The sequence below is a fragment of the Herpailurus yagouaroundi genome, unplaced genomic scaffold, assembly GCF_014898765.1.
Source record: "Herpailurus yagouaroundi ecotype Mexico unplaced genomic scaffold, PumYag 142, whole genome shotgun sequence".
In the NCBI taxonomy this organism is placed as follows: domain Eukaryota; kingdom Metazoa; phylum Chordata; class Mammalia; order Carnivora; family Felidae; genus Herpailurus; species Herpailurus yagouaroundi.
In genome coordinates this window covers 28,565,074-28,591,325 of record NW_024412397.1, presented here as the reverse complement: position 1 = coordinate 28,591,325, position 26,252 = coordinate 28,565,074, and the positions used below count along the sequence as shown (strand labels likewise).

Here is a 26,252-nt window from a genome sequence, read left to right as displayed (position 1 = left end):
TTTGAGCCTATCTTCTTTCACTAAGCAAAATGCATTGAACTCATCCGTGCTATTGTGTAAATCAGTGGTTTCTCCCTTGTTGACACTGAGTAGTGCTCTGTTGCACGCTGTGTGATAGGTTGTCATTCACTGGTGAGGGACAGCTAGCTGTTTCTTCTTTAGGGTGAGTATGAAGACACGTGCTGTAAACATTTTCACACGGACTTTTTGTAAGCATACATTTTTATTTCACTGGGTGAATACCCAGGAGTGGGATTGCAGGGCTATATGCTAAGAACGTCTTAACTTTTGTAACTTTTTAAGAAACTGACAGCCTGTTTGCCAAAGGGCACAGCACCATTTTGCATTCCCACCAGCAATATATACATGACGGTTTCAGTTGTTCTGATGCTCTTCAGCATCTGGTATTGTCAGTATTATTTACTTTAGCCATTCTAACATTCTAATGGGTGTATAGCAATATCTCATTATAAATCTAATTTGCATTTTCCTAATGACTAATGATGTTGGGCATGGTTTCATGAGCTTATTGGCCATCTGTACATCTTCTTTGGTGAAGTGTCTTTTCAAATTTACTGATTTAAGTCATTATTTTCTTATTGTTGGTCTTTGAGAGTTCTTTATATATTCTGGATACAGATCCTCTGTCAGAGATATGATTTGCAAATATTTTCTCCCAGTCTTTGTCTTTTCACTCTCTCTCTTTTTTAAAATGTTTAGTTATTTTTGAAAGAGAGACAGCACCAGCTGAGGAGGGGCAGAGAGAGAGGGAAACAGGATCCTCAGAGGGCTCCGTGCTGACAGTAGAGAGCCCCATGCGGGGCTGAAACTCACGAACCGAACCTTGAGATCATGACCTGAGCCGAAGTCAGATACTCAACTGACTGAGCCAGAAGGGTGCCCCTTGTCTTTTCATTCTCTTAACAGTGTCTTTTGGAGAGAAAATGTTTTCAATTTTGACAAAATCCAATTTATCAAAATTTTTAATTAGTACTCTTTGCCTAACCTAAGCTTACACAGATTTTTTTTTCCTGTTTTCCCCTGGAAATTTTACAGTTTTACATTTTACATTTTGGCCTATGATGCATTTTTAGTTGATTTTTGTATGAATTGTGAGTTATGGGTCAAGGTCTTGTATATGTGTATATATATATGACATCCAACTGTTCCAAAACCATTTGTTGGAAAGACTATCCTCTCTCCATTGAATTGCCTTTGGACTTTTGTCAAAAATCAGTTGGCTACACGGGTATTCCTGGACTCTCAATTCTGTTTCATTGATCTTTGTGGCTATCATTCCACCAATATCACATTTTCTTGCTTTGCATCTTTATAGTGGTTCTTGAAATCAGTAATGACAGTCCCCCCAGTGCATTCTTCTTTTTCGAATAAACAATTCTGGCTCTTCCAGTTCCTTTGTCTTTCCAAATAAATTTTAGAATCTGCTTTTAGGAAAAAAGAAAAAAGCCTATTGATATTTTGATTGAGACTGTGTTGAATTTAGAGATGAACTTGGGGAGAGTTGACCTCTTAAACCGAGATATGCTGAGTTCCTGTATCAAACACAGTATAAGCCACTGGTTACACAGATAACTAACTGAAGGATAAGAGAGAAAATCGGGGGTTCGGAGATAGCCCAAGTATTAGTAATTACAGGAAGAAGCTACCACCCCTGGGGCTGGCAGGGAGGGAGGGGTGGAGGTAGGGCTATGGAGGCCTAGGGGTTTAGAGGAAGCACAGCTGGTGGTCAGCTCTGCGAAGGGGGACACTGTGTGGCTAATGCTCAGAGGATAGGGTGGGAGGGGGACAGACATGCCGGGCTGGGGCCGCACCTCTGAGGGGAGGCGGCAGGCTTGGATTGTCAACAGAGCAGGAGGCTGGACCTAGATGGCTCGTAAGGTGCTGGAGCACCGCTAACAGGAACTGGAAGCCCTGCTTCCACCTCCCAGCCTCTCTCTAGGGCCTTCCACTGGCCAAGTGTGGTCTGAGAAATGTGGTTTGCAGAGTGCCAGCCTCAGCACTGACAGCAGAGTATTGAAACGTAGGTTTGGGGCTGAGAGCTGAGTTGTCAAGGTGTAGCACACTTGATTAGACTGTAAACCTCTACTGGAAGCTGATCTTCCATATATCTGGGCGGTGTCCAGCATAGATGTGGGGCATGATACAGGTTCAAAAGTACTTGAATCTGAGATTTTAAAGTACCGTTGAGGCGCCTGCGTGGCTCAGTTGGTTGAGTATCTTACTCTTGGTTTCGGCTCAAGTCATGATCCCAGGGTCGAGGGATCGAGCCCCATGTCAGGCTCCACGCTGAGCATGGAGCCTGCTTAAGATTCTATCTCCCCCTCCACACCCCTCCCCTGCTCACTGCTGTCTCTCTCTCTCTCAAATAAAAATAATAATAATAAAAATAAAGTACTGTTAATTCAGGAATGAAAGAGGTGGTATTACTACAGACCTCACAGACATTAAAAGGACAATAAGAGAATATTATGGACAATTCTGTGTCCCTAAATTTAACAACTTGGATGAAATGGACCAATTCCTTGAAATACATGATCTACCAAAACTTACGTCTAGAAGAAATAATCTGAATAGCATTCTATCAAACAGATTAAACTGGTTTTTTTTCCTCTTTTTTAAATGTTTATTTTTGAGAGAGAGCGAGAGAGACAGAGCATGAGCAGGGGAGGGGCAGAGAGAGGGGTAAGAGAATCTGAAGCAGGCTCTGTGCTGACAGCAGACAGCCCGATGTGGGACTCAAATTCATGAACCACAAGATTATGACTTGAGCCAAAGTCAGATACTCAACTGACTGAGCCACCCAGGTGCCCTTAAACTCATAGGTTTCAACTTTCCGACAATAACAACAAAAAACCTCTAGGCAAAGATGATTGGGGAATCCACCAAATGTTTAATGAAGATATAATGTCAATTCATAATCTCTTTCAGAAAACAGAAGAGGAGGATACATTTCCTGAATCATTTTATGAGGTCAGCATTACTCTAAAGCCAAAACCAGACAAAGACACTACAAGAAACAGAAACTACAGATCGATATCCCTCATGGACACAATTAAACAATCCTCAATAAAATGTTAGCAAACTGAACCCAGAAATATGTAGAAGGGATAATACATCATGATCAAGTGTGGTTTATCTCAGGAACACAAGGCTGGTTCAACTTGGAAAAATCAATGTAATTCACTAAAGAGACAAAATCTTAGAATTATCTCAGAAAAACTTTTTGAGAAAATTCAACACTAGATTCACGTTAACAACTCTCAGCAAACCAGGAATAGAACAAAAAACCTCCTTGATCTGAGAAAGAGTATCTGTAAAACCCTGGTCTAGACACAGACATACATCTCTTCTCTGTGGCTCCTGCTAGCATAGGGAGGACAGGCTGACCCCTCTGAAAAGTCCTTTCTTCCTTTTCTGTTTTTGTAATGCTTATTTATTTACTGTTGAGAGAGAAAGGTGTGAGTGGTGAGTGTGCTGGGGGAGGGAGGGGGCATCGAGGGAAGGGCAGAGATAAAGGGAGACAGAATCCCAGTCGGGCTCTCTGCTGTCCACACAGAGCACCATGCAGGGCTTGAACCCATGAATGGTGAGATCATGACCTGAGCCAAAATCAAGGGTCGGATGCTTAACCAACTGAGCCACCCAGGTGTCCCTGAAAAGGCTCTTGTTGTTGAGAATATGTTACCAAAAAGCCAAAAAGGAACTATATTTCATCAATTCTAAGATCCTCATTTTTTTCACATTTTTAACATTTCTGAATTCCGATACATGTTACAGCCAATGGCATCTTACGATTATAAAAAGGTACAAAGTTTTTTTCTCTCTCAGTTGTATATAAAATAAGGGTGCATCTTTCAAGGACATTTTAGAGTTTATGGAATTGATTGTTTTCCAAAGTTTAGTTTTCTAGAGTTATAGCAAACACTTGGGGCAGAGACAAGTAACCACCCATCAACATCTGTTTCCTTCTTCCAGGGTAATAAATTTTAGCTTGACCATAGCATCACCTCATTAGAGACCACACTTCCAGGGCTCCCTTGCCGTGGGTGTGGCCAATGGAGGTGAGTGGATGTGATGTCTACAGCTTTTGGATCATGGATAACCAAAAAGACAAGCCAATTAGAGTTTCTATCTTTCCCCTTGAACAAGCCTGATTGCCACCTTCAGCCTTAAGGGCATTAAGAAGGGAGAAGGGGGTGAGGAAGTAACCGTAGGTCCGAACCTGGATCCCTGAATGACCTGGAGAAGCAAGGCCACCTGCCTATGTAAATTGCTCACCTTGGGACTGATATATGGGACAGAAATCAACTTCCATTTTTTAAAAAATCTATTGTATTTGAGAACTTCTCTCTCTCTCTGTCTCTCTCAACAGATTAGCATTTATCCTAACTAAAACATTTCCCTCTCCCCAAGCATTGGCTCACCTTGGCCAGCCTCCTACCTGGCCGTTTTTTCTGTTCAGCTTTCTGATTACCTCCTTGGCACAGATACCGAGATTCTGCCCCTGTGGTCGGATATTTCTATCTGACATTTTGATGTTCTGAGCATTTTGACATGTTCGTCTGGATTGATTTGCTTAGTAAGTTTACTATTTCCCTTTTATGCTGCTTGGTAACGTAACCATTGTCAATGATGACTACATTTTGGAGAGGACTTTTCTTCTGTGAATAATCACCACTTCAGAATCAGCATGGCCACAGGAAGATAGCTTCATCAAAATGAAAACCCATGCTGGCACACTAAAAATGTAGAGAAGAAAAGGAGGGAAAGAAAGAAGGAGGGAGGGAGGAGGGGTGGGGGAGGGAGAAAGGAAGGTAGAATGAGAGAGGGAGGAGGGGGGAGGGAAGGAAGGGAGGGAAGATGGAAGGGAGGGGAGGGTAGAAAGAGGGAGGAAGAGGGAAGGAAGGGAGAAGGGGAAGGGGGAAGGGAGGCGGGTAGAGGGAGAGGGAGGACAAAGGGAAGAAGGGAGGAAGGGAGGGCAGGCAGCAAAAGAGCAGCACTTTTTTCAAAGGGACCAGTGGCCCCAGGAAAGGGTCCTTCCTCTTCCTCAAGTGCTTCTCTGTTTCCTGTCCTGGAAAATCATCTGAGTGGTTCCCCTGTTGGTTTTCCACATGACTAAACCCCACGGGCTTCATCTGATCATATCCAGGCTGCCCAACTGCCTCTCCCCAGTTCCCCTGGTGCCTGGAGCCCAGTAGGGGCACAGGCCTGGGCACGCTGCCTTCTCCTCATCAGGGAGGCTTCTCGCTGGTGGCCCAGGCGAGTGTGGGGCTGGTCTGGGGTCTCCAGACACTCACAGCATGGAATGGTCCCTCCGGCTCCTGGCCTGCCTGGTGGGCATCCTCCCTATAGGTAAGTTTCCCACTTTTCTCTGTGGCCCCTGCTCAGAACAGAATAGATGCTCACAGAATCTTAGGTACAGTCTTCTCTCCTTGAACTTGGGACAACCGGGTTGCACTTAGGGAAGCTGCATTGACAGAAGCCACAAGTTCAAGCCCGGGTGTCGTCTTGGGTTCCGGTGACTTTAGGCAATCCTCTGACTTCTCTGAGCCCCACCTGTAGAAAGACCACCGGCTCAGCCACCGCTGTGAGGATCCAAGGAGATAGTGGGCAAGCTTTGGGGCAGACAGTCCAGGCTCTGAAGGGACTTCGGGTGTTGCGGTCATCCAAGTGCTTTGTGTCACGATGGGCACAGCCCAGAGGGAAAATGGGTTTGGGGGAAGAGTGGGGGTGATTTCACATGGGGAACAGGGCAACCGATAGAGGGCATCCTGACCGCTCAGGGGGAATCCCAAGGTGTGAATGGGAACCCTTTGCCGCAGGCTTAGGTACCGACGTCATTGGCACTGAGCTCAGTGAGTTCGTGTCCCTGGGAACGGTGTTTCTGTTACCGACCGACCATCGGTAGCAGCATTTCAGTGGGAAGAGAGTATTTGTTTAAATGCAGATCCTTGGGCTCCACCCCAGTCCTGCAGAATGAGAATATCAGGCAACAGGGCCCAGAAGTCTGCATCTTCAACCATCTTCTCAGGTCATTCTGATGCTCGACATAGTTGAGGGTAATTGGGATAAATGACAAAAGCCATCCTCCGAGCCCCTTGGCCCAGACCCCAGTCCTTTCCCAGACCCCCGCCTGAGACATCCCTCTTGTGGATATGTCCCTGGACTCAGTGTCGGTGCCTCCATGTGCATGGCCACTGGCCGTCATGTGCCACATTAGTGATCTCTGATATCATGGTGTTCTAAGCTGTTAGGCAACATTCCTTGTTTGGGGTCCTGTCTCCATGACTGGATTATACACTCCCACACCTTAGGCTCCTTTTCCTTCCTCTTGAGCATTCAACAGAGGCAGAGTCCAGTTCAGGTCGGGTTTGGATAAGAGCAGCTGCCTACAGAGCTCTTAGAAGTGCTGGCCACTTTAATTGGTAAGTGTGGTGTAGGGTGGGGCTGGGATGTGTGGCTCTAGACTGGACCGACCCCAGTCCCCACCCTGCACTGCCCGTTGTCCCCTGACAGAGCCCTCCAGTGGGGGCTGATAGGGAAGAGGCTTTCTTTTCCCAGAGTGCCCTAACTCGGCTGACTCCCTGGGATGATTTAGGGTGCCACTTAGAGGGTGGGGGCTGGAGAAGGTGACCCTGCCCGGATCTTGGGCTGATAAGAGAGCGGTTCAGGTATAAGTGTTGATGTCATACACAGCTTTAAATCCTGGCTCTGCTATTTACTACCTGTGTGGCCCTGGGAAGGTTGCCTAACTTCTCTGAGCATCAGCAAAGTGGGGTCCCTGGTGCCTCGTGGGGTGCTATGAAGGATAATTAGATCATGTATATAAAAGCCCCCAGCACAGTCCTGGTGCTCAGTGATTGTGCAAGGAAATGGCAAGGAAATCTTGTTGAAATCACATACCCTTGAGAGAGGCTAGCTTTGGCGGGATGGGGGTGGGGGGTGTTTGTTTTGGTTTATTTCTTTTCTCCTGTTGAGGCTCAGGGGCTATGAATCAGTCAAAGACAAAAAGACTTAGAGGAAGTAGGAGCGGTCACGTGTCCAAGAACAAAACTTAAACCACGCAAGTGTTCCTGCCATGTACTGAGATTTACCCAGGGAGGCTGAGGCATCTTGGGGAGGGGATCCCTTTTTCTCATACTGGCAGCTGCTTCATGGAACTAGGGTGAGCAGGGTCGCACTTTCTGAGACCCCTCTGGCACCGTTCACCTATGAGCCTCTCTGTGTGGCACCAGGCCTGGGCAAGAGGCCGGATGACCGGGCTGGGTTAGGCTGCAATGTGGGAGCCTGCAGGGCTGCATGAGCAGGGTCCCCGCGCATCACATTCTGCCCCCCAGCTGCATCTCTGAGCATAGGGCCAGGGCAGGCCGTCAGCAAAAACAAAGTGGGAGGAATTTGTCCAGGAAACCCTCCCTCCCTTTTCTGTGCCCTTCTTCTTACCGATGCCACCTACCCTCAGCACCCAGCGCCCTGGGGCAGCCCCTAATCTCCCAGGGGCTCACACACACACTCTCCCTTGTCTTCTTGTCTTTCCCGTCTGGCTCCCCACGGATCTGCTTTCAGAAAGCTGGAGATGCCAGGGAACATGCAGGTGGAAAGAACAATGGTCTGGGAGCTCTGACCATTTGGGTGACTTCGGACAACTCTGCAGTTGGTCCACAAGCCTCTGATGAGTAGGTAGAGCGATCATAGTCACTGTCACCCTCAAAGGCTCCCGTGTCAGGCCCTGACAAGCAGCTCATCTACTCTTCACCCCAGCTCTGCAGTGCAAGGACCCCTGTGCCTGTTTAGGGAGGCCAATGGAAGTCGGGTCACTTTTCTGGGCTGTCACAGCCTGGGCTGAACCAGAGGGTTCTGAGTGCAAGCCCCAACCTTTACACCATCCACATGCAGCGGTGGGGAGCCCAGAGCAAAGCTTGTGCTCAAAGGAATTTATTAGCTCTGAACCACTGCCGCAAAACAAACCAAAAGGCGAGACAAATCTCAGTAGTGAGCAAGGACATGGGGTGCGGGGAGAGGCCAAGGAGGAGATGGGCTGCTGTCATGGGTCCGGAGGGGAAATGGGAGAGTTCCCCGAGCCAGGATGATGCTTCTGCTCCTGGCGGCTACTGTGGCCAGTAGCTTGGGCTGAGAAGTCCTACCTGGGGTGGAGAAGGACTGACAGGGAGCAGGGCCCTCTGAGAAGGCCAGGGAAGCACGGGCAGAGACAGGCTGCGTGGGAACTCGGGAGAGCAGCGCCCTGGGGCAGACACTGGCTGCGGGGCACGGTCAGCTGAGGCTCTCCATCTGTAGCTCAGGCAAGCAGGGCCACGTCCACAGCCGTGTGGCCGAGAGGCAAGGCTACGGGAGAAGCCTGGATAACCCCGAGGTCAGGCGAACAGCCAGGCCTTTCCCTCATGCATCCCTGCTCCTCATCCCTTCCCTAGAAACTTCTGGGTCCAGCTCACACTGCAAGATGGGTTTCCTGTTTTCTCTGTCACCCCACCCCCCTCCCCGGTCTGCAGCCCTTTCTCCCCTTTTCTCCACTGACAACCTATCTGCACAACACACAGGCCCCAAAAAGAATTGCTGGGAGCAAACGCAGGCAGGAGAGAAGTGGACGGAAGGCAGTGTGCCCCAGCTCAACCCACACACCTCCCTGGTGAGGTTTGCTGGTCAAGAGGAACATCTCCCCTTGCCCTCAAATGTCCTCTCCTGACACTCCAGGTGCCACCATGCCCAAGAGGCTACCGCCAGAGTCACTCCCTGAGAACACCCCTGCTAGCATGCCAAATGTCCCCAAGGAGCGTGGCCCCCTTACAGATCGCTGGCCTCATGAGAGTGGCTGCCGTCTGCTGGTGATGTCAGCCATCATGGGGCCGAGGGGGGTGGCAGCACCGGGGAGGTCTGAGGGACTCCAGCTCTGAGCACCACGTGGCCATCCCCTGGGAGGCACGGTCCACCCTGACTGCCCACACAGTCCCTAAGATGCTAAATTGAGCCGCCAAAGGTGTGATGTCAGCGTTCCCTATCTTCACCCCTGCTGCATCGGCTTGAGGTGTGTGCCCAGAGCACTTCCCACCACTGCTCAGCACCCCCACCCTGCTCCCTCGTATGCACCCTCCCTTGGGAGGGCTGGTGAGAGAAGGGGGCTGACGTGCATTGAGCATTTGCTGGGCGAGCTACACGTGTGACTTCATTCAACCTTCAAGCCCATGAGGAAGGTATTAGGCGCCCCATTTTGCAGCAGAGGAGTCTGAGACCTGGGACAGTAAGTAACCTGCCCAAAGATCACCCATAAGTGAGTGAGCCTAGAACAGTGCCAGGCTGAGACTGGGTGCTCATAAGAGCCCAGGAAAGAATGACCACAAGTGAGACTGTCACCCACGTCCAGCTGTGCCAAAGCAGGAAAGCTTGCCAGCATGCCCTGTGGCCCACCACTGAGTGGTGAAGGTGGACAGTGAGAAGAATGTGGGTCTCTTGCTGTCCCCAGAGGCTAATAGTCCTGAGGCAAGGAGATTAGAAACTCCACAATAAGGGGGCATGGTTTTAGTTCAGGAGTCATCCCTCCCTTGTCCTAAAGACGGGCATGAGCTGCCAGAGGGAATGACAAATGTCACATGATGCTGGGGAGCTTGGATTCCTGCCAAAGCAAACGCATGTGCTCCCTGGGCAGTTCCTGCAGGGACCTCCCACCCTCCCCTTGAGTCCCTGAGTGGATGCGTCCGAAGTCTCCATGTAACAGGGAGGCCAGGTGCTTTCCTCTTGAAACACCATCCAGCAGGTAAACAGGAAACACAAATCTCCCCCTAACTGGAGCCAAGATCCTCACACTGGCCGAAAGGGCCTCTGTGTGCCCTCTCTGCTCCTAGAGCAAAGCCCCCAGGGAGGGAGAGGCCGTGGCAGACCATCTGTATCCCACTTCAGGATGTTCCAAACTAGACTGTCATCCCCAAGTGACACAGCACACAGGACAGAGTAGAAACGTGAGCCACCAAGGGGGAAGCCTTGGCTCTGCTTCTGGTGAGTCAAGTGACCTTGGGCAGTCACGTGGCCTCTCTGAGCCTCAGTTCTCTCTTCCCCAAAAGAGGCTATCGCGAGTCTCTCATTGGGTCGTTGTACATATGAAATGAAATGAGGAATATCTCCCAGTGAGCACCCAAAGCACTGTGTACTCTGGCTCCCTTATCTCGTCATGCCTGCAATCTCTATGATCATGTCCTTACCTCCCTTTGCCTAGAGCACCTTCCGTCTACACCAAATCTTAGAAAATCCCACTTCTTTCTCGAGGATCTGCTGGTCCTCCAAGCATTCGCTGACTAATATTTGCACACCTCTTCCTCTTCCCCCAGCCACACCACCCTCCCCTGCCAGCCTGATTACCCTCCCTTCCGCCCTTTTACAGCAATCCAATTCACCATCAGTTGGTTTGTGGCAAGTGCCGTGCTAGGCAGTGATGACACAAATACGACCACACATACGTGGTCCCTGTCCTCCCAGAGCTTCTGGATGCCTGGAGGATGTACTTCTGCCAGGCCGGGGGCCGAAGGCAAGGGTGCCAGACCCAGGCTTGGGGTTCAAGGAAGCCCTCCCTCTGTAGGAAGACTCAGCAGAGACCTGGGGATGACTGGGAGGAAGTTGGTGAATGATATGGGCCAAGAAACTTGTTCAGACAGAGGGAACATTGTTCGTGTCCCTCATTAGAGCACCTGGCAGGCTGTAGTGTAATTATGTGTTCACAGATCTGTCTCCCTTTCTGAGTGGTGAGCTCCAGCAGGCTGATAAGGTAACCTATTGATCTTTGTAACCCTGGCTTGTATCCAAGTGCCTGGCTTAGAGTGGGACATGTCTGATAAACGCCTCCTAATTGATGAATGCACAATAGCAAAAAAATACCTCTGGGGAATCAGTACCTGGCTCCAGGATGCCTGCGAGATGCAGAAGCTCAAACGAGGCTGAGGTTACAGAGGGTGAGAAGTGTAGGGAAACTGAGGCAGGGACTGAGCCTCAAGAGTGGGGAAACCATTTCTGTAGCTGGAGGTACTGAGTAAACCAGCAAAACCTTCAGGAAGGGTTTCTCAAATTTGAAACTAGGCCCTTTGATTATTAACAACTGAGCAAACAAGCTCTTAGTAGAGGTAAATGTCAAGTCCTCCACTTGGGTTCAAAAGCATAATTCCACTTGTTTAGAGGAAACGAAATTTGGCTTATAAGCAGATCGCGTGAAAAAAGAACTTGTGGTTTTACTGGATTGCAAGCTCGGCACAAGCCCAAAGTGTCATTTTATACGAGGCAAAGCTCACACAACCCAATTCGTACCCCACTCTGCTGGTCCAGCACCCCCACGGCGCACATCTGCGGCACACCCCTGCAGGAACACGTGCAACATACACCCCTGCAGCACATATCTGGAGTCCCCGGCTCAGGACACTACGTTGCACGGAGAGCACCAAGCGGGCAGTGAGGAAGGGGAGGAGCAGAGGAGGCCCCGGGACTTCCACCAGAGAAGGGAAGACTTAATGGGACCAGGATAGTCATGCTGGGGTCCCAGAAGGGCCATCACCGTGAGAGGAAGTGCACGCTCCAAAGAGGGTCATGTGGGTAGAGGCAGATGTTGGTACTATGCAGAAGAAATGTCCTGACCTGTAGATAATTCATAGATGGGATGGGCTTCTTGGAGGACGGATGGTAACTCGCTGTGGGCCAGGGGGATTCCAAACCAGGACATGAGCTACCCCCAAAGAGTAAAGAACACTGGACATGGAGTCAGCAAAGCTGGGTTTCTCCCAGCATCTGTCTGTGTGACTCTGGGACTCCATTTTCGCATCTATAACAATAGTTCCCCGAGTCATTCTCCCCTAGGGTGTTTTGGGGGTCATGTGACATGATGTATACAAAAGAATTGTGTAAATTACAAAGCTCTTGGGAAATACCAGAGTGGGTGTATTATTCCCTCTAAGGATCCCTTTTGTGAACTGCATTCAGCGTTGTAGCTGGTTAGAACTAGCAGCCTGTCCTCCCTCCTCAGGGAGACACCACCCCTATCCTGATCCTCCAAGGCCCAGGTCCAACACCCACCCACCCACCTGCTCACCCCTTCCCCAAAGCAGCACACATATGCAACAACAGGGGCGGAGGCTCTCCCGTCATCTTCAAGCTGAAGGCGGAGCACAGCTTCCAGACCCTAGCTCAACCATACTTCAGAGGCTCACAACACAGGAGGTGAGGAAACAGCCCAAAGGCGCTTGCGCAGAGCAAGAAGGCAGCGCAATGGTCTACCACTCTTGGTCTCTCAGCTCATCTGGCCTTTTGGGAAGCCCATTTCTGTTGACCCGGATTCTCAAAGAATCTCATCCCGTTCAACACGTTAAGTTCAAAACATACCATCCCTTGCCAAGGCTCGTTTCCCCTCTGTAAATGGGAGTGTTGGTCTCCTTGGATGAGCCCCAAGGTTCCATGCGTTTGTGGAATCAGGCAGTCCTGAGTCTGAATTCTGGCTTTGCTTCCTAGCTGTGTGACCTCATGTAATCACTCAACTTCTCTGTGCCTCAGTTTATTACATACAACCCAGGAATAACTGTGCTTACATCTAGGATCATTTGTGAGAACTAAAAGAGATACTACCGGGAACTTGCTCAACACGGAGGTGCACAGTAAGTGCTTTCATTATCACTACCGCGGGGGTCTTGGAACTGTAATGTAACCATGGAATCCAGGGCTTTTCTCCAGCACGGCAGGGGTTAGGGAAGAGTATGGGGTCAAGGGGCCTGTCGGTGAAGTGGGACAAATAGTCCCAGGCACCTCAAGAGTCCCGGGAGACAAGATCCCGGGAGATGCCTCTCGGGTCACGGTCATGGGGTGGGCTTCTGGGCCCCCAGGTGGGAGACGCTCCCAGAGTCCTAAGGTTTCCAAGCCTCCCGGTGGGGACTCCCCTCCCCCCGCCCCCAGAGTCCGAGGGATGGCGGCCGGCGCGGCCCCAGGGCAGGGCTGACGCTCCCGGCCGCCTGCCCGCAGGTGCGCCGGCGCAGCGCTGGTCCATGCATGTGCCGGCCGAGGTGAGCGCGGCGGCGGGCGAGGCGGCGGTGCTGCCCTGCACCTTCACGCACCCGCACCGCCACTACGACGGGCCGCTCACCGCCATCTGGCGCGCGGGCGAGGCGTACGCGGGCCCGCAGGTGTTCCGGTGCGCGGCGGCGCGGGGCAGCGAGCTCTGCCAGACGGCGCTGAGCCTGCACGGCCGCTTCCGGCTGCTGGGCAACCCGCGCCGCAACGACCTGTCGCTGCGCGTCGAGCGCCTCGCCCTGGCCGACGACGGCCGCTACTTCTGCCGCGTCGAGTTCGCCGGCGACGTCCACGACCGCTACGAGAGCCGCCACGGCATCCGGCTCCGCGTGACCGGTGAGCGCCGTGCCCTTGTCCCGGCCCTTTCCCGCCCCGTCCAGAGGGCTTTCCCGGTGCCGGCACTGCGCCCGCCGGGGCATAGAAAGGGGAGCAATACACAGCCCATCTCTCTAGGGCAAGGCGGGGGGGTCTCACTGGCGATGGCTACGAGCCACGTGGGAACTAGTTAAAAATGCAGACCGCTTGCTCCGAGAAGGGCTGAATGGGGCCCGGGAGTGGGCACTGTAATGAAGCGCGCAGAGAGTGAATGTTCCCAGGAGCTCGCAGTCTCGGGGGCGAGAAGCACTAGTCGAACAGTAATCCTGAATATGGCAAAGGCTGCAATGGGATGTGTGCTCTGTGCGCTGAAGGGCACCCGCAGCCCCCTGGGCGGGGGGGTGGGGGGGGTGGGGGATGCCCAGGGAGCCCACAGTGCCCAGTATTTTGCTAGACCCTGGCATAAAGAAGTGGGCACCAGGATCCCCGGTCCCTAGAACAGTGGTTCTCAACCCTGGCTGTGCACTGGAATTAGCTGGGGAGCTTTTAAATATCCTAGCCCCACCCCGCTGCCGTGGGGATCCGGTTCTGGGCTCCAGTCTGGCTCTGCCACGAACTTCCCATGTGCCCTTGGGCTGGCCGGGCTGCCTCTCCGAGTGCATTTCAGTTTCTCCCCAGGGCCCTCGCCACCCTGCCACAGACAGGTTGTCTGGGAGTGGGAAGTGCCCTTGAACCCCTACCAGCAGACAGTCCCCAGCCCTGAGCTACCGCAACAATAACGACCGTTGAGTGCGCATTTGCTAATGGACCACGCCCTAATCCAAGCACCCCACATGTATTAACTTGCCAAATCCCAACGACCTCATAAAGAAAACGATCCCCATTTTACGCATGAAGAAACTGAGGCACGGAGCTTCGGAATAACTTGCCCAAGGCCACATCTCTATTGGGACCCAGGCACTGTGGCGCTAGAGCGCCTACTCCCTCTTCTCTGAGCCAACCACCCCCAAATCTCTTGGTGACTAAACGGGACTGGGAGGGGTCCCCCTTGCCGTTTCCTTTGCCCCCTCTGCTCTGACCAGGATTCGCTTTCTCCCTCGACCCCTTGGCCGCTGCCCGCAGCCGCCCCGCGGATCGTCAACCTCTCGGTGCTGCCGGGCCCGGCGCACTCCTTCCGCGCGCTCTGCACGGCCGAGGGGGAGCCGCCGCCCGTCCTAGACTGGTCCGGCCCGGCCCTGGGCAACGGCTCGGCCGCCGTGCCGGGCCCGGGTCAGGGACAGGGCCACGGCCACCAGGTGACCGCCGAGCTGCCCGCGCTGGTCCACGACGGCCGCTACACGTGCACGGCGTCCAACAGCCTGGGCCGCGCGGAGGCCAGCGTCTACTTGTTCCGATTCCACGGCGCCTCCGGGGCCTCGGCGCTCGCCCTCCCGCTCGGAGCGCTCGGCCTCAAGGCGCTGCTGCTGCTCGGCGTTCTGGCCGCCCGCGCCGTCGCCCGCCGCCGCCCAGGTGGGTGCACCCCCGGGCCAGGGTGGGTGCGAGGGGCGGGGGCTCTCCTTCTAGGTAAGGCAGCCCGGCTGACCACCTGGCGTAACCCAGCCCAAACAGACTTTCTGCACCCATGCTCCAACTCACTCTCCTCTCCCTGCGTAAAGCTCAGGAGGTGGGAACTAGCAGGACCTTGTTTTACACCAAGGAGGAGCCCAGAGAGGTTAAGGAACTTGCCTCTAGCCAGAGGCACAGAGATAGAGACCCAGAAAGTATAGCGCCGCCCTTTTGGCGGCACCCCATAAATGACACCACCACACGTGAGGCTTTCCCAGATAGCACCGTTCCGTTATGTTACAGTAAGCATCTTGAGGACCTACTGTGTGCTGTGTAGGTGCTAGGAATACAGAGCTGAGTAAGAGGTGCCCAGTCTGCAGGGGGAAGGGCTGTCCTGGAGCCCAGGTACCACCCAAGCACAGACTGGCAGGCCTCACTCTGGTGGGACATCTGGATAGGGGCCAGGAGGGAAGGTGAGAGCTAACTCAGAAAAGCAAACAAGCAGAGGGAACAGCAAACACAGAGGTGAGGAAGTGTGAGCTAACAGGGTGTCCTCAGGAGCTGCTGCTCACCCCACGCTTCTCTTGCTGAGCTGGCTGAGAAATTTGCTCGTGCCCCAGAGAGGGGCTTCCCAGAGCCTCTCAGGCCCAGGTCAGCAGCACCGGCCTCAGCCTCTCCTGGGATGAAATCCAAAATTTGTCACAGTTGCCCTGGCTGCTGCCTCCTTTCCTGTGGCGGTGCCGTCCGTCTTGCTGGCTCTTCACACCCACCACGCATTCTGTGCTGCACGGTCCTCAGAAAGGCGGGTCTTTCTGCCGGGCCTCTCGTCACTCCACACTCCTCCTCGTTAACTCCTGGTCATCTGCCAGGCCACTTCACCCCCTGCCAGCTAGTGTTTGTTACACGTCCCTTCAGACCACTTTCCACAGTGGGGTAGGGTGGGCAGCCAGGGCCTGTAGCCTGCGACGACCATGGAGATTCATGCCTCTCCTCTCTCTGTCTCTCTGTCCCTACACAGAGCACCCAGTTGCCCAGGACACCCCACCACGGTGAGTACCCTGCCCTCACCCACCCGGCTCTAGTCCCCACTGGCCAAGCAAGGCATGCAGGCTTCTCAAGGCTCGTGCCGTAAGGATAAAGAACGGCAAAGGGCAGGTCTGGGGGCTGGACCTTGACCAGGGTTTAGACCCTCCCTGGGGCCTTCCAAAGCCTTCCTCTTCGGTCTCCCAAGTCCTTCTTGGCCTGACCAGGCCACGGTGACCTGCTCTCCCCACCCCACCCCCAGCATTTACAGTCTGAGCCTCGCCCTGGCATCTCTCCCAGACCAGCCTGGTTTCCTGGTGCTGCAGGGCCATTTTTCTGTTTTATGTCCACACCTAGATGTGATTCCTCAATGCTGTGTCTCCTCTTGTTCTCCTAAGCATTGTAGAACAGGCAGACTCACACAAAAGCCACCTGGGGGCACTGATTCTCCCCCAAAGCTGAAGGTTTCACAAACAAAATGCCATTAGAGGTTCAGAGGGTTTAAGCTAGGAAGTGCTGACCCTCGTGTCCAGGCTCGCCTTCTCTCCCAGTGTCTGCTCATGTGGAAGTCTGTGTTGAAGAAGAAAGAATCCAATTCACTGACCCTGGGCGGTGTGCCTGGGATGCTGGGGAGTGGGGAGGCGGAACACAGTCTTTCAGGGCCCATTGGACAAGCCCTGGCATTCCTATAACTCCATCCCTGCCTGTGCCCTGAGGGCTGGAAAAACCATAATGCCAGCCCAGTCCCCTCTCTCCAGCTGCCTGGCCAGCTATCCCCCACATTCTTGGAAACCTGTGCCATGTCCCTTTTCTTTGCTAAAGGCACCTAAATCAGAAAGCTGAGTGTTCACATATTTATTGAGTACCTGCCATGTACCAGACGCTGTTTTGGATGCTAACGCTACAGCAAAACTCCCTGACCTCAGAAAACTCACATGATGTGGAGAATTTAATAAACACCTAAACAAGATCATCTTAGATTCTAAAATAAGAGCTGCGAAGGAAATGGACAGGGCCATGCAGCAGAGCCCCAGGGGAGGGAGGCAGTCACTGGGCAAGTCAAAGGCTCAGGGGCGATCTGGAAAGGGGCCGATGAGAAATCACTGAAGCAGACAGGTGGCCCCATCCGAACAAGAGTGGGGGCCAGGGGGGCCAGGGGACCTTTGGGGTGGCTGCTGACCAAAGCTGAGGCCGGCTTGACACTAGGAAGGAGGTCGAGTGGCGGAGGTGGGGAGGTGGGACTGGTGGAAGGCGGGGCTGACCATAGGGCCAGGTGGGCAGCACAAGTGAGGGAGGCAGCCAGGGTGCCCCGTTTGGAGCTGTCGCCCTGGGTGCCACTAAGATGAAGATGAGAGAGAGAGAAGGGGGTGGTGGTGAGGATCATGGGAGCACTCACATGTAGGTGCGAGATGCCTGTTAAGATGTCCCTGGGGAGAAGTCAAAGTCAGCAGAGCAGCTGGAGCTCAGGAGGCCAAGCCCGGGAGGTCAGTCTGGAGGGCATGTGACACAAGACAGCTGAAGCCACCAATGAGATCCCTTCGAGAAGATAGCACCTCTGTGGTCTGGGCTGCCTTCCCCTGTGTTAGCCTCCTCCCCGCTCCACAGCTGCTGCCCCTACCCTTCCTCCACCCTTTAGTTGGTCCGCAAGCCCTGCTGGATATAGGCTCCAGTCGCCTTTCGTCTCTCCTTCCTGCCCGTCGCTGGGGCATGGTTTGGGCAATTGGTGATGACCCCACTTCTGTATCGGGCGGTCAACCGACTCTCTCCTGTCCACAGGCCCCAGGCTCAGGAGTCCAACTATGAGAATTTGAGCCAGATGAGCCCTCGGGACCCACCAGCAGCCACATGTTTACCGTGAGGAGCCCCTTGGCCACTGGCATCCTCTTGTACAGCATGAGGAGCGAAGGCCAATGCCAGGCTTGGCTGGGACAGCCCTTCCTGGCTGCCAGCCACCTTGGCAGCCCCTTGCCAGGCAACCCCCCACAAAGGGAGTCCAGACCCCATTCACAGAGGCTCAGTGGTTTCTTACGTGGATGTCTGTCCCAGAGCCCCCATCATCACTGGGACCAGCATTTTGAAAGAATCTGTATGTGTGTGTACGTGTCTGTGCGTGTGTGCGTGAGCTCAGCGTGAAGCTCACAGACAAGTTCTGGCCCTTTCTTACATAGAACGCCATCATAAAACGGGCAAGACACTGGTCAGAGGGGCTCCCAGGCTCTGACTTGCTGTGTCGACTAGGGCATGTTTTTACCTCTCTGAGTCTCAGTTTGTCCATTCTGGAACATGGACAATAATCTTCCCTCCTGGCTGCTAGGACTATCAAGATCTGAAGAAATAATGGATGTGAAGGGACTTCGCGAAGTACAGAACCATGTACAGATGTGGCAGCGGGCGGGGGACTGGGGGGAAGCCACGGGCTCCTCCTTGCAGGCACCCTTGGGACGTGCAGAGACTTCTTGGACAAGTGGGGGCCCCACACCAGCCTGGCCAAGAACAAGGATTCCAGAGAGCAAACCTTTGAGTCTGGGGCTGTGCAAATCCGTGGTCCCAGGAACATCAACTCAGCGGTGAGAAGCCCGGTACCCCTGCCCCCGGGGTCTCGTCTGTGACGGCCTCACACACTGTGCCTACCTCTTGCCCCATTGGCTGCTCTGCACTGCCTTGAGCTGGGTCCCCTGGGAAAAGAAACACCCATCATCTGACAGCATCTGGGATTCACTGTCCTTAAGGACCGAGAGCTGAGAGGTCAGAGGGGAAGTCTGGGCTGCCGGTTCGTGTGGATAAAGCAGCTGTGGCTGTGACCTCCACCTATGACCTGCATCCACCCTGCACGTGCGAGGTCCAAAAGCACCAGCGATTCCATGGCATTTGTCCGAGGCCTCGCAGACTGACCGCAGGGTGCTGCCTTCCGTGTTCACACCTCTGTGTGAGCCTGTGCATTTTAGCTCCTGCAGTTCTTGGGCTCAGGGGACAGGGAGGAGGTGTGCCTGAGCCCAGGGCAAGCTGGCAAGAGCAAAGGGCCACCGGGCCAGGCACCGAAGAAGCAATGGGGACAGTCTTTCCCTCAGGACTTTTCCCAAAGCTAGGGTGGCGGCCTAGAATAGGAAGGGTCCTCGCTGATGCTTTGCTGGGGAGGTGGCCTGAGGTGTGAGGGATCTTCACAAGTTAATAAGCAGGGCAGTGGGTGACAAGTTTCCCTTGCTCAGCAGAGCCTTTGCCAGGGAAAGTGGGTGACAGCAGCTCATGGTTAACTTGGGATCCATCCAGGAGCCTGTCTGAACTGTCAGAAGGTCAGAGGAGTTGGAATTTGTACCTCCTCGTATGAGGATACTTTGGGCACCTCCATGGAGAGTCCCATATCACCAGGGAAGAAGCGAGGGACACAGGGGTGGTGTGGTTTGAAACGTCTGCCTGGTCTTTGAGGCCCGTTTCACAGCCAAGAAAAAGCCATGATAGCAATTATTTTCTGTGTATCTGTTTTGTGCTAGGAATTGGGCCAGGTGTTTGGGCATACGGAAATGAATGAGGTATGCGTCTCGATCCGTCTGGGTTAGGTTGTGCTGTGTTAACAAAGCCAAAATCACAGTGGCTGAAAGCAACTAGGGTTTATTCGCACCAGAGTTACATGCCCACCACAGATCGGCATTAGAGCTTTGCTTGCTGTACTTACTCAGGAACACAGGCTCCCAAGGACCCGCCATCTCTTGTTGTGGGTCGTTGGGTTGGAGATAGAAAGAGAGCTCTCGAGGGTCTCCTCCTTGAGGTCATAACTCATTGGCCAGAACTACCAACATGCCACACTCACCCTCAGGGGGCCGGGCAGTGCGCCCGACACGATGCCTGGAAGGAGGGAAGCCAGAAGCGTGGGCACAGCCCCGAGGGCTCCACAGTAAAATTTCTCACGTTAGGGAGCGACAGACCAGTCAGTGGGAAATCCTGTAAGGGCAACAGAATGCTGAAGGTGCTATGGGAGCACCCAGGAAGGAAGAGTGACCCAGTCTTGGGAAGGCTTCCTAGAGGAGGGGACATGGAGAAGGCACGTGCCGGCCACGTAAATGGGGGAGAATGGAAGTCGGAAGATGAGAACAAAGGTGATTCTAAGCGGAAAGGGCAGTCTGGGAAAAGGCCAGGTGGTCAGACACGGCATGATATTGAAGCCACACAAAGTTGCTGGAGCATGAGGGCTGGAGCTGGGACTGCAGCTAGAGGGGGCTCCCACATGGTAGCAAGTGCTGCCCCCGACAGGGCTGAGAAGCAGGACGCTGACTCCCAAGGAACAAGGGGCCAAGCAGGACGCTGACTCCCCCTACTGCTCAGCATGCTGCTTTCACCTGTCCAACTGCTGCACCTGCTCCAGAGCCCCAGCCATGCTCTGGGGCTGGGGTTTCCACCTCGAGACCCCAGGCTCTCAGAGCCGTGTTTCTGCAGTGGTTTCTGAAGGTCAAGTGGTTTGCATCAGAAGGACCTGGGGAGCTTGCTCAAATCCCCATCCTGAGTGCTACCTGGGCCTCCTAAAAGTGAGCTCTGAGGCTGGGTGCTGGAATTTTAAACAGATGTTCATGTGATTTTTGCCCCTAACTTTGTATTATGATCATTTTCAATCATGCACACACACACACACACACACACACACACACACAGCTGAAAAAGGAAGATGACCACCCAGGTACCCACCACCTACATCCAACAGTTACTGAACCATTCAGGGCCAACTGCAGACACCACAGTGCTTCGCCTCTAAATACCTCAGCTGCATCTCCAGAGAACAAGAGCATTCTCCTCCATAACTCCAATGCCATTTTCACGTTTGAGAAAATGTTAACAATAATTGAATAATATCATCATATAGCCCACATTCGTATTTCCCCAGTTCTCAAAATGTCTTTCTTAGTTCGTCGTCTCTAGCCAGGGCCCAGGTGACTCCAGGCGATTCTTAAACAAGCTAAAGTTTGAGGCTGCCTCCAGGTGGGCTGACTTCCAAGGGTGCGAGCTCACCACCCAGTGCTCCTTCTTATGGTATGTGCAGTTTGAAGGAGGGCGTCCCAGAAACCGCCGAAGTGGCATTCCTAAAAGGAACACGCAGCTGATGGAGTGCTTTCACACTCCATGCTGGGCCGTGGGGAGCACACACAGAGAAGGGACAGCAGAAGGTCCCTCCGGCACTCCCTCTACCGATTTGCTTACTGCGCACAGGCAGCCTTCTGCTTAGTCTCCAGATAAAGCGGCTGCTCCAGGGGCAAAAGGGGAGAGTGGTGAAGCGGCTGTATTTGGCCATCACCAGACCCCAGGAGCTTGGAGCTCTCACTGGGAGGCCTGCGTGGAGCAGAGCTGCCGTCCTCCCCAACCCGACCGTCTCGGAGCACTCAGGCTTTGTCAGTGGCAAGGACCAGAGCCACAGGCGACGGGCTCAGTCGGCACATTGTCAGGGAGAGAAGGGACCCAGGAGACTTGGCGTTTTCAAGACAGGACTCCGCAGTGTGGCCCAGGACGCGCAGCTAGAGCCGTCCCTTCTGTGCTCTGGGAATGTGAGCCCGCTTGTCCCCAGAAGGGCTGCTGACAGCCCAGAGACTGCCCTCCACCTGTTGCCCCTGGAGATGGGCAGTGGGAGGAAGAGGTGCACCCAGATGTGCCAAGAGCCCAACACACTTCCCCTGCCTTGAGGAGCTAGTGAGCTTTTACATCGAGATGCAGCTACAGGAGAAGACAGTGTCCATGAGATCATCTACACTGAAGGTAGGCCCTGCCTGGGGACGAAATGACACACAGTGGGCTGAGTGTTCACATACAGCCCCTTAGCCAGCCTGGACGGGAGCGCCAGGCCCACTGGTCACAGGGCCTTCAGGCCAGTGGGACCTTAGAGACCAAGAGCCGGGGGTCCTGGGCTTTGTCCGGCCTCCAGCCCTGGCTGCTTAAGTCAATGCTACCAGCCCTCTCTCCCCCAATAACATCCCCTCAACATTTCCTCAGTGCCTCCACCTCTGTGGCCTCAGGGACTTCTTGCTGTAAACCCAGGGAACAGGAAAAGCTGCAATTATCCCCATTTAAAATAGGGAAAGTCTCAGGAGGAAAGCGGCCTGGCCAGCTTCCCACATGTTTTGTGACAAAACAGCTGTGGTCCCAGCTCCTTCCACACCAACATGCTGCCTCCTCTTTCTCTCCTCGTCTCCTGTGCCCCTTCCTCTGTGTCACGTTTTATGCACTAAAGGGAGAAAAACATGATCTGCCAACGTAAGGATACAGAAATACTTGGAACTCTGGGTTTCCCGGGGTTTGGGCCCCCAGACCTTTGTCTTCCACAGTCATCCCCAAGTCCTGTGTGCAAGTGACCTCAAAGGGTCCCCAGAGCTGAAGATAGCCCAGGTACTCACCTCCATACTGCCACCAGAAGAGGAGGGGGAGGAGGAGGGGATGAAGGAGGAGAAGAGTGGGACTGGAAAGGGAAGGTGGACAGAGGGCCTTAAGGAAGGGTGACTAAGGACAAGGCAGGGGGCGCTTGGGTGGCTCAGCCAGTTAAGTGTCCAACTCTTGATTTTGGCTCAGGTCATGATCTCATGGACCGTGAGATCAAGCCCCCTTCGGGCTCTGTACTGACAGCATGGAACCTGCTTGGGACTCTCTCTCCCTCTCTCTGTGCCCCTCCAATGCTCACACCCTAACCTCAAAATATTAAAAAAAAAAAAAAAAAAAAAAAGACAAGGCAGGGAGCAGGGCAGCCCAGGAAGACTGAAGGTCCACAGTAAATCTGGTGTCAGCCACAAATTTAGGCTATATTACAATACAGTGTCCAGGAGAGGGGCCGTGTTGGTCACTCTGACAGACCAGGAAAGTGTGGCTGTTTCCTAAAAGGGTTTGGCTAGAAAGGAAGACCAAGAAGGAAGAGGGCTGTCTTCAGAAGAGCAGTTTCCAGAGGAAGCTCCTGGCTCCTTCACCCTTAGATGAAGACCATCTCTATTTCTCAGCTGCCCCAGGGTGACAGGAACCATTTCCCGCTGCATTTCTGTGGGTGTGTCCCAGCAAGAAAGCCCACTGGTCCAGAGACAGGAAACCGATTCCTACACTAGGAGGTGGCACAGCTTGCCTCTAATCCACTTCCCAATCCCTAAATCCTGTGGCTCCGTCTGGAAAAAGGAAGCCAAACCCAGACAAGGGAGGAAGGGGCCCTGTCCCACAGAAATTCCAAACTGACGTCAATCCCCAATCAAATGTGCAGGCCCTCCCACCATACTTTGGCCCGTTCAAGATGTGTCTCACGAATGCTAAGGAAAGTGAGAGAAAGAGCTCCCTGAGCTTCAATGCTCAGGTTATACTGCCCTCCCCTGGCAGCTCGACCTCCAAGGTGCCCCAGCCCCGCCCAGGAAGTCTGGTGGTGGAGCCTTCATGCAGCTTCGTGTCCCTCCTCCTCCTAAGGTCACAGCCACACTGTAGACCCTCAGGGCTCTCCTGAATTCTCTGGGGTCACCAGGTGGCCCCCTGTTCTTAAACCCCCAAGACTTAAATTCTCTTTGAATTTAACTTTGTGTCATGTGGTGGCATGTCACAAAATACAGATTCTACCCCTTACAAGCTCTCTGATTCCAAATTTTTCTTAGTGTGACTTCTGGATGTAAAGACCTGCCAACCAATCTGCCAAAAACGAGACGTGTCCACCACATGTAAATTCAATTTTAATTCTGGTTTATTTGCAGGATTTTACTTAAACCCATTCGCATTTCTGTTTCTCATCATTATATAAAAACTCAATCTTTGTACAAGCGTGTAAAATGCTCAACAATGAACAAGAAGTGAATATTGCACATTTGATGACCGGATAAGATGTGGTTGTTAAAGGCCACACTATACATGTGGGAAGGAAAGAGTTAAACACACTCAGGAAGTACTTGTTGCCACATAAGTGATTTTAAGCCACTGAAGGAAAACTAAATTCTAACCTTCAGCGCTCAGTGAGAGATATTACACCTATACATTAAAAAATAAAAGTTTTAATAAACAACATTCATTCCTTAGTGATTTCATTATCCCCAAACAGGGTCAGTAGTTCAGTTTTATTTTTTTCAAGTTATTGTCACCAAAAACCAGGAACCTACCCAGACTGGAAGAAGTGTCAGCTGTAGCTTCTGCAGGACACTTGATGGCTCTATAATGTGTGGGGATCACCAAGGACCAGGACAAGGTCTGTAAGAGCGCCTGGCTATAAGCAAAGAACTTTATCCAGCTCAACCCAGATTCAAATGGAAGATCAGTATGAGGATACTCTTGGAAAAAAAAAAAAAAAAGCAACATGTTTGTTTCCAACATTAGACTCCTCGTTTTGTTTAAGAAGACAAAGTTAACTGAGCAGAAAAAAATTCAGCTACTATTCAAAATAAGCTGTGAAGTTGGTCCAGACTGAAGAGCAGACAGTGTTAAAGGATACGTGCAAAGCGCCTTATTTGTTAGCTTATCATGCAGGCAGGCGATGAGACTGATCTTGGCCAGCAACTAATGTTAAACCAAGGTGTGGAGTTTGAATTCGCCACTAACTGAATGTGCGAACCACAGGGCACAGCCGCCGAGAGCCGATGCCATCCACATGTCCCAGGGGGTCAACGTCACTGCTTGGCCCACACTGGTGTGACAAAGCCCGGGACAGAGATCAGGCCAAGGGCACAAAACAGAAGGAAGCATACTCTTTTGGTGACTACGGGTGACTGCCACCTCAAGTTTGTGCCCCTGAGCCCCGGCCCTGGTATTCATGGACACGGCCCTTTTGGAGTAACATGGGCTAACTTGGGCACTTTCCCCAAACAGCAGCCCTGTCAGACATCGTGGGGGAAGAGGACCAACTAAAGGCACTGAGCATTTAGCATGAAGACTAAGAGGTGGACCGGTGGGGTCAGGTGGGTGACGAGGTCTGAAAATGTTAGAAGATCGGTTAGAGTAGCAGAGGAGCCCCGGCCTGGCCAGCTGCAGCCGAACCATGACCAATGTCATCAGGCCAGTTCTGGCACAACATAAAGCCAATGCCCACCTGGGCTTGTCCACGAGGGGCAGGACTACTGGCCACAGGACAGGGCGGAGGAGAGGCAGGGGGTTGGCTGGAAGAGCAGGGCTGGGGGTCCCTGCTGAGTGAGAAGTGGGACCAGATGAACTTTAAAAGTCATGATTCTACAGCATTTGCTTCCTGCTCCAGAGGAAATAATTAACCTTAGTATTAAAAACCCAATAGAAAACTGTGTATCACCTTCATTCAAAAGAAAGGGCATGAACTGAACACCCTACCTTGTGCCCCCTGGATGCGCTGATTTTAGTAACTGAGCGGGAGGAATGGGGCTGGTTAGGGTGAAGTGAGCCCACTCGGGGGATTTTCATTTTCTGGAGAGGCTCGCCCAGCCTCAGAATGAGGGACTCAGGCCACCCCAGGGGGCAGATGTGACTGAGCCCCAAACTGATCATGATGTTCTCTGCACGCCCAGGAGCTCTGGGATCACGTCGGGTGGGTCCTGGCTCCTCCATCAGGCTGAGCGGACAAATCAGCACAACCTCCCCATCGGCCTGTGCCTTCCAGCTTTCTGCCCTGTCCCCTTGTTCCAGTCGGGCGCAGGAGCCAGGACACGGGGGAGGTCAAGTGTGCCTCTCGGACCCGAGCTCTGTGAGCTGTGGGGAGATGAGTGCAGATGCAGGGGAGGCACCTGTCACAACGTCCCTGTTGGAGCCAGGTGCCACCAACGGGCACAGGCAGGGAAGGTCGGTGCTAGCTCGCCTCCAACACTGCTCGGCGCGGGGCGGCCTTGGTCTGGCTTGATCCAGGCATCACATGTGGCACCGCAGGTAAGGGTGTCTGAACCTGGCCCTGCGCTCTCCGGAGGCCGACTGTTTTTGGCAGCAAAGGCTCATCGTTCCTGAAAGCCAAGGGCTGGCTGTTCTATTCTGCCCCCAGAAGGCTATAGCAGTGCTGCCACCTTCTGAACTATCTCAGCATCTTTAAAGCGCTTCCTCAGCCTCGAGACGCTCCAAGGAGGCTATGTGGTGAGTGAGGCCTCCACTGTTAAGCACAAAGTAGTCAGAGAGGAAGTATTTCACCAACCATCTCTGATAATCAAGTTCCAGTATCAGAACAGAGGACACTGGGCATAACATTCTGCATTAACTTTAACTGAAATACCCCTAAAATTCATATTCTTGCCAGCTACAACCAAAGACTGATTTTATTTTTTATAATTTTTACAGACCAAATACATTATAAATATTACAAAGCTTTGAAAATTAATAGATGAATCATAATTTTCTTTAAAATGGAGACTGTCACTCAAAATTTTCACATTCTAGGA

The 26,252-nt window shown here is 52.8% G+C and overlaps 1 protein-coding gene across 3 annotated transcripts; it reads left to right on the top strand.

The window, feature by feature from the left end:
- The first annotated feature begins 4,968 nt into the window (after nt 1-4,968).
- On the top strand, nt 4,969-19,407 carry SIGLEC15 (sialic acid binding Ig like lectin 15). 3 transcript variants are annotated; one of them, XM_040478935.1, is made up of 6 exons: nt 4,969-5,373; nt 12,594-12,653; nt 13,015-13,398; nt 14,500-14,886; nt 15,941-15,971; nt 17,722-19,407. In XM_040478935.1, the coding sequence occupies exons 1-6, from the start codon at nt 5,322-5,324 to the stop codon at nt 17,801-17,803; spliced, it is 996 nt and encodes a 331-aa protein (XP_040334869.1). In that variant the 5' UTR covers nt 4,969-5,321; the 3' UTR covers nt 17,804-19,407. The 3 variants fall into 3 exon arrangements, with proteins under 3 accessions (XP_040334869.1, XP_040334870.1, XP_040334871.1); XM_040478936.1 differs by lacking the exon at nt 4,969-5,373 and adding an exon at nt 5,383-6,446; XM_040478937.1 differs by lacking the exon at nt 4,969-5,373 and adding an exon at nt 5,383-6,446 and having other exon boundaries at nt 12,572-12,653.
- Nucleotides 19,408-26,252: the final 6,845 nt, after the last annotated feature.

What these genes read in the sequence shown, in the direction of transcription:
- SIGLEC15 (XM_040478935.1), top strand. Translation starts at nt 5,322, where the DNA reads ATGGAATGGTCCCTCCGGCTCCTGGCCTGCCTGGTGGGCATCCTCCCT. An exon ending in GGTGGGCATCCTCCCTATAG is followed by an intron (nt 5,374 to 12,593) that starts GTAAGTTTCCCA and finishes GCTTACATCTAG; the next exon opens with GATCATTTGTGAGAACTAAA. An exon ending in GCCCAGGACACCCCACCACG is followed by an intron (nt 15,972 to 17,721) that starts GTGAGTACCCTG and finishes TCCTGTCCACAG; the next exon opens with GCCCCAGGCTCAGGAGTCCA.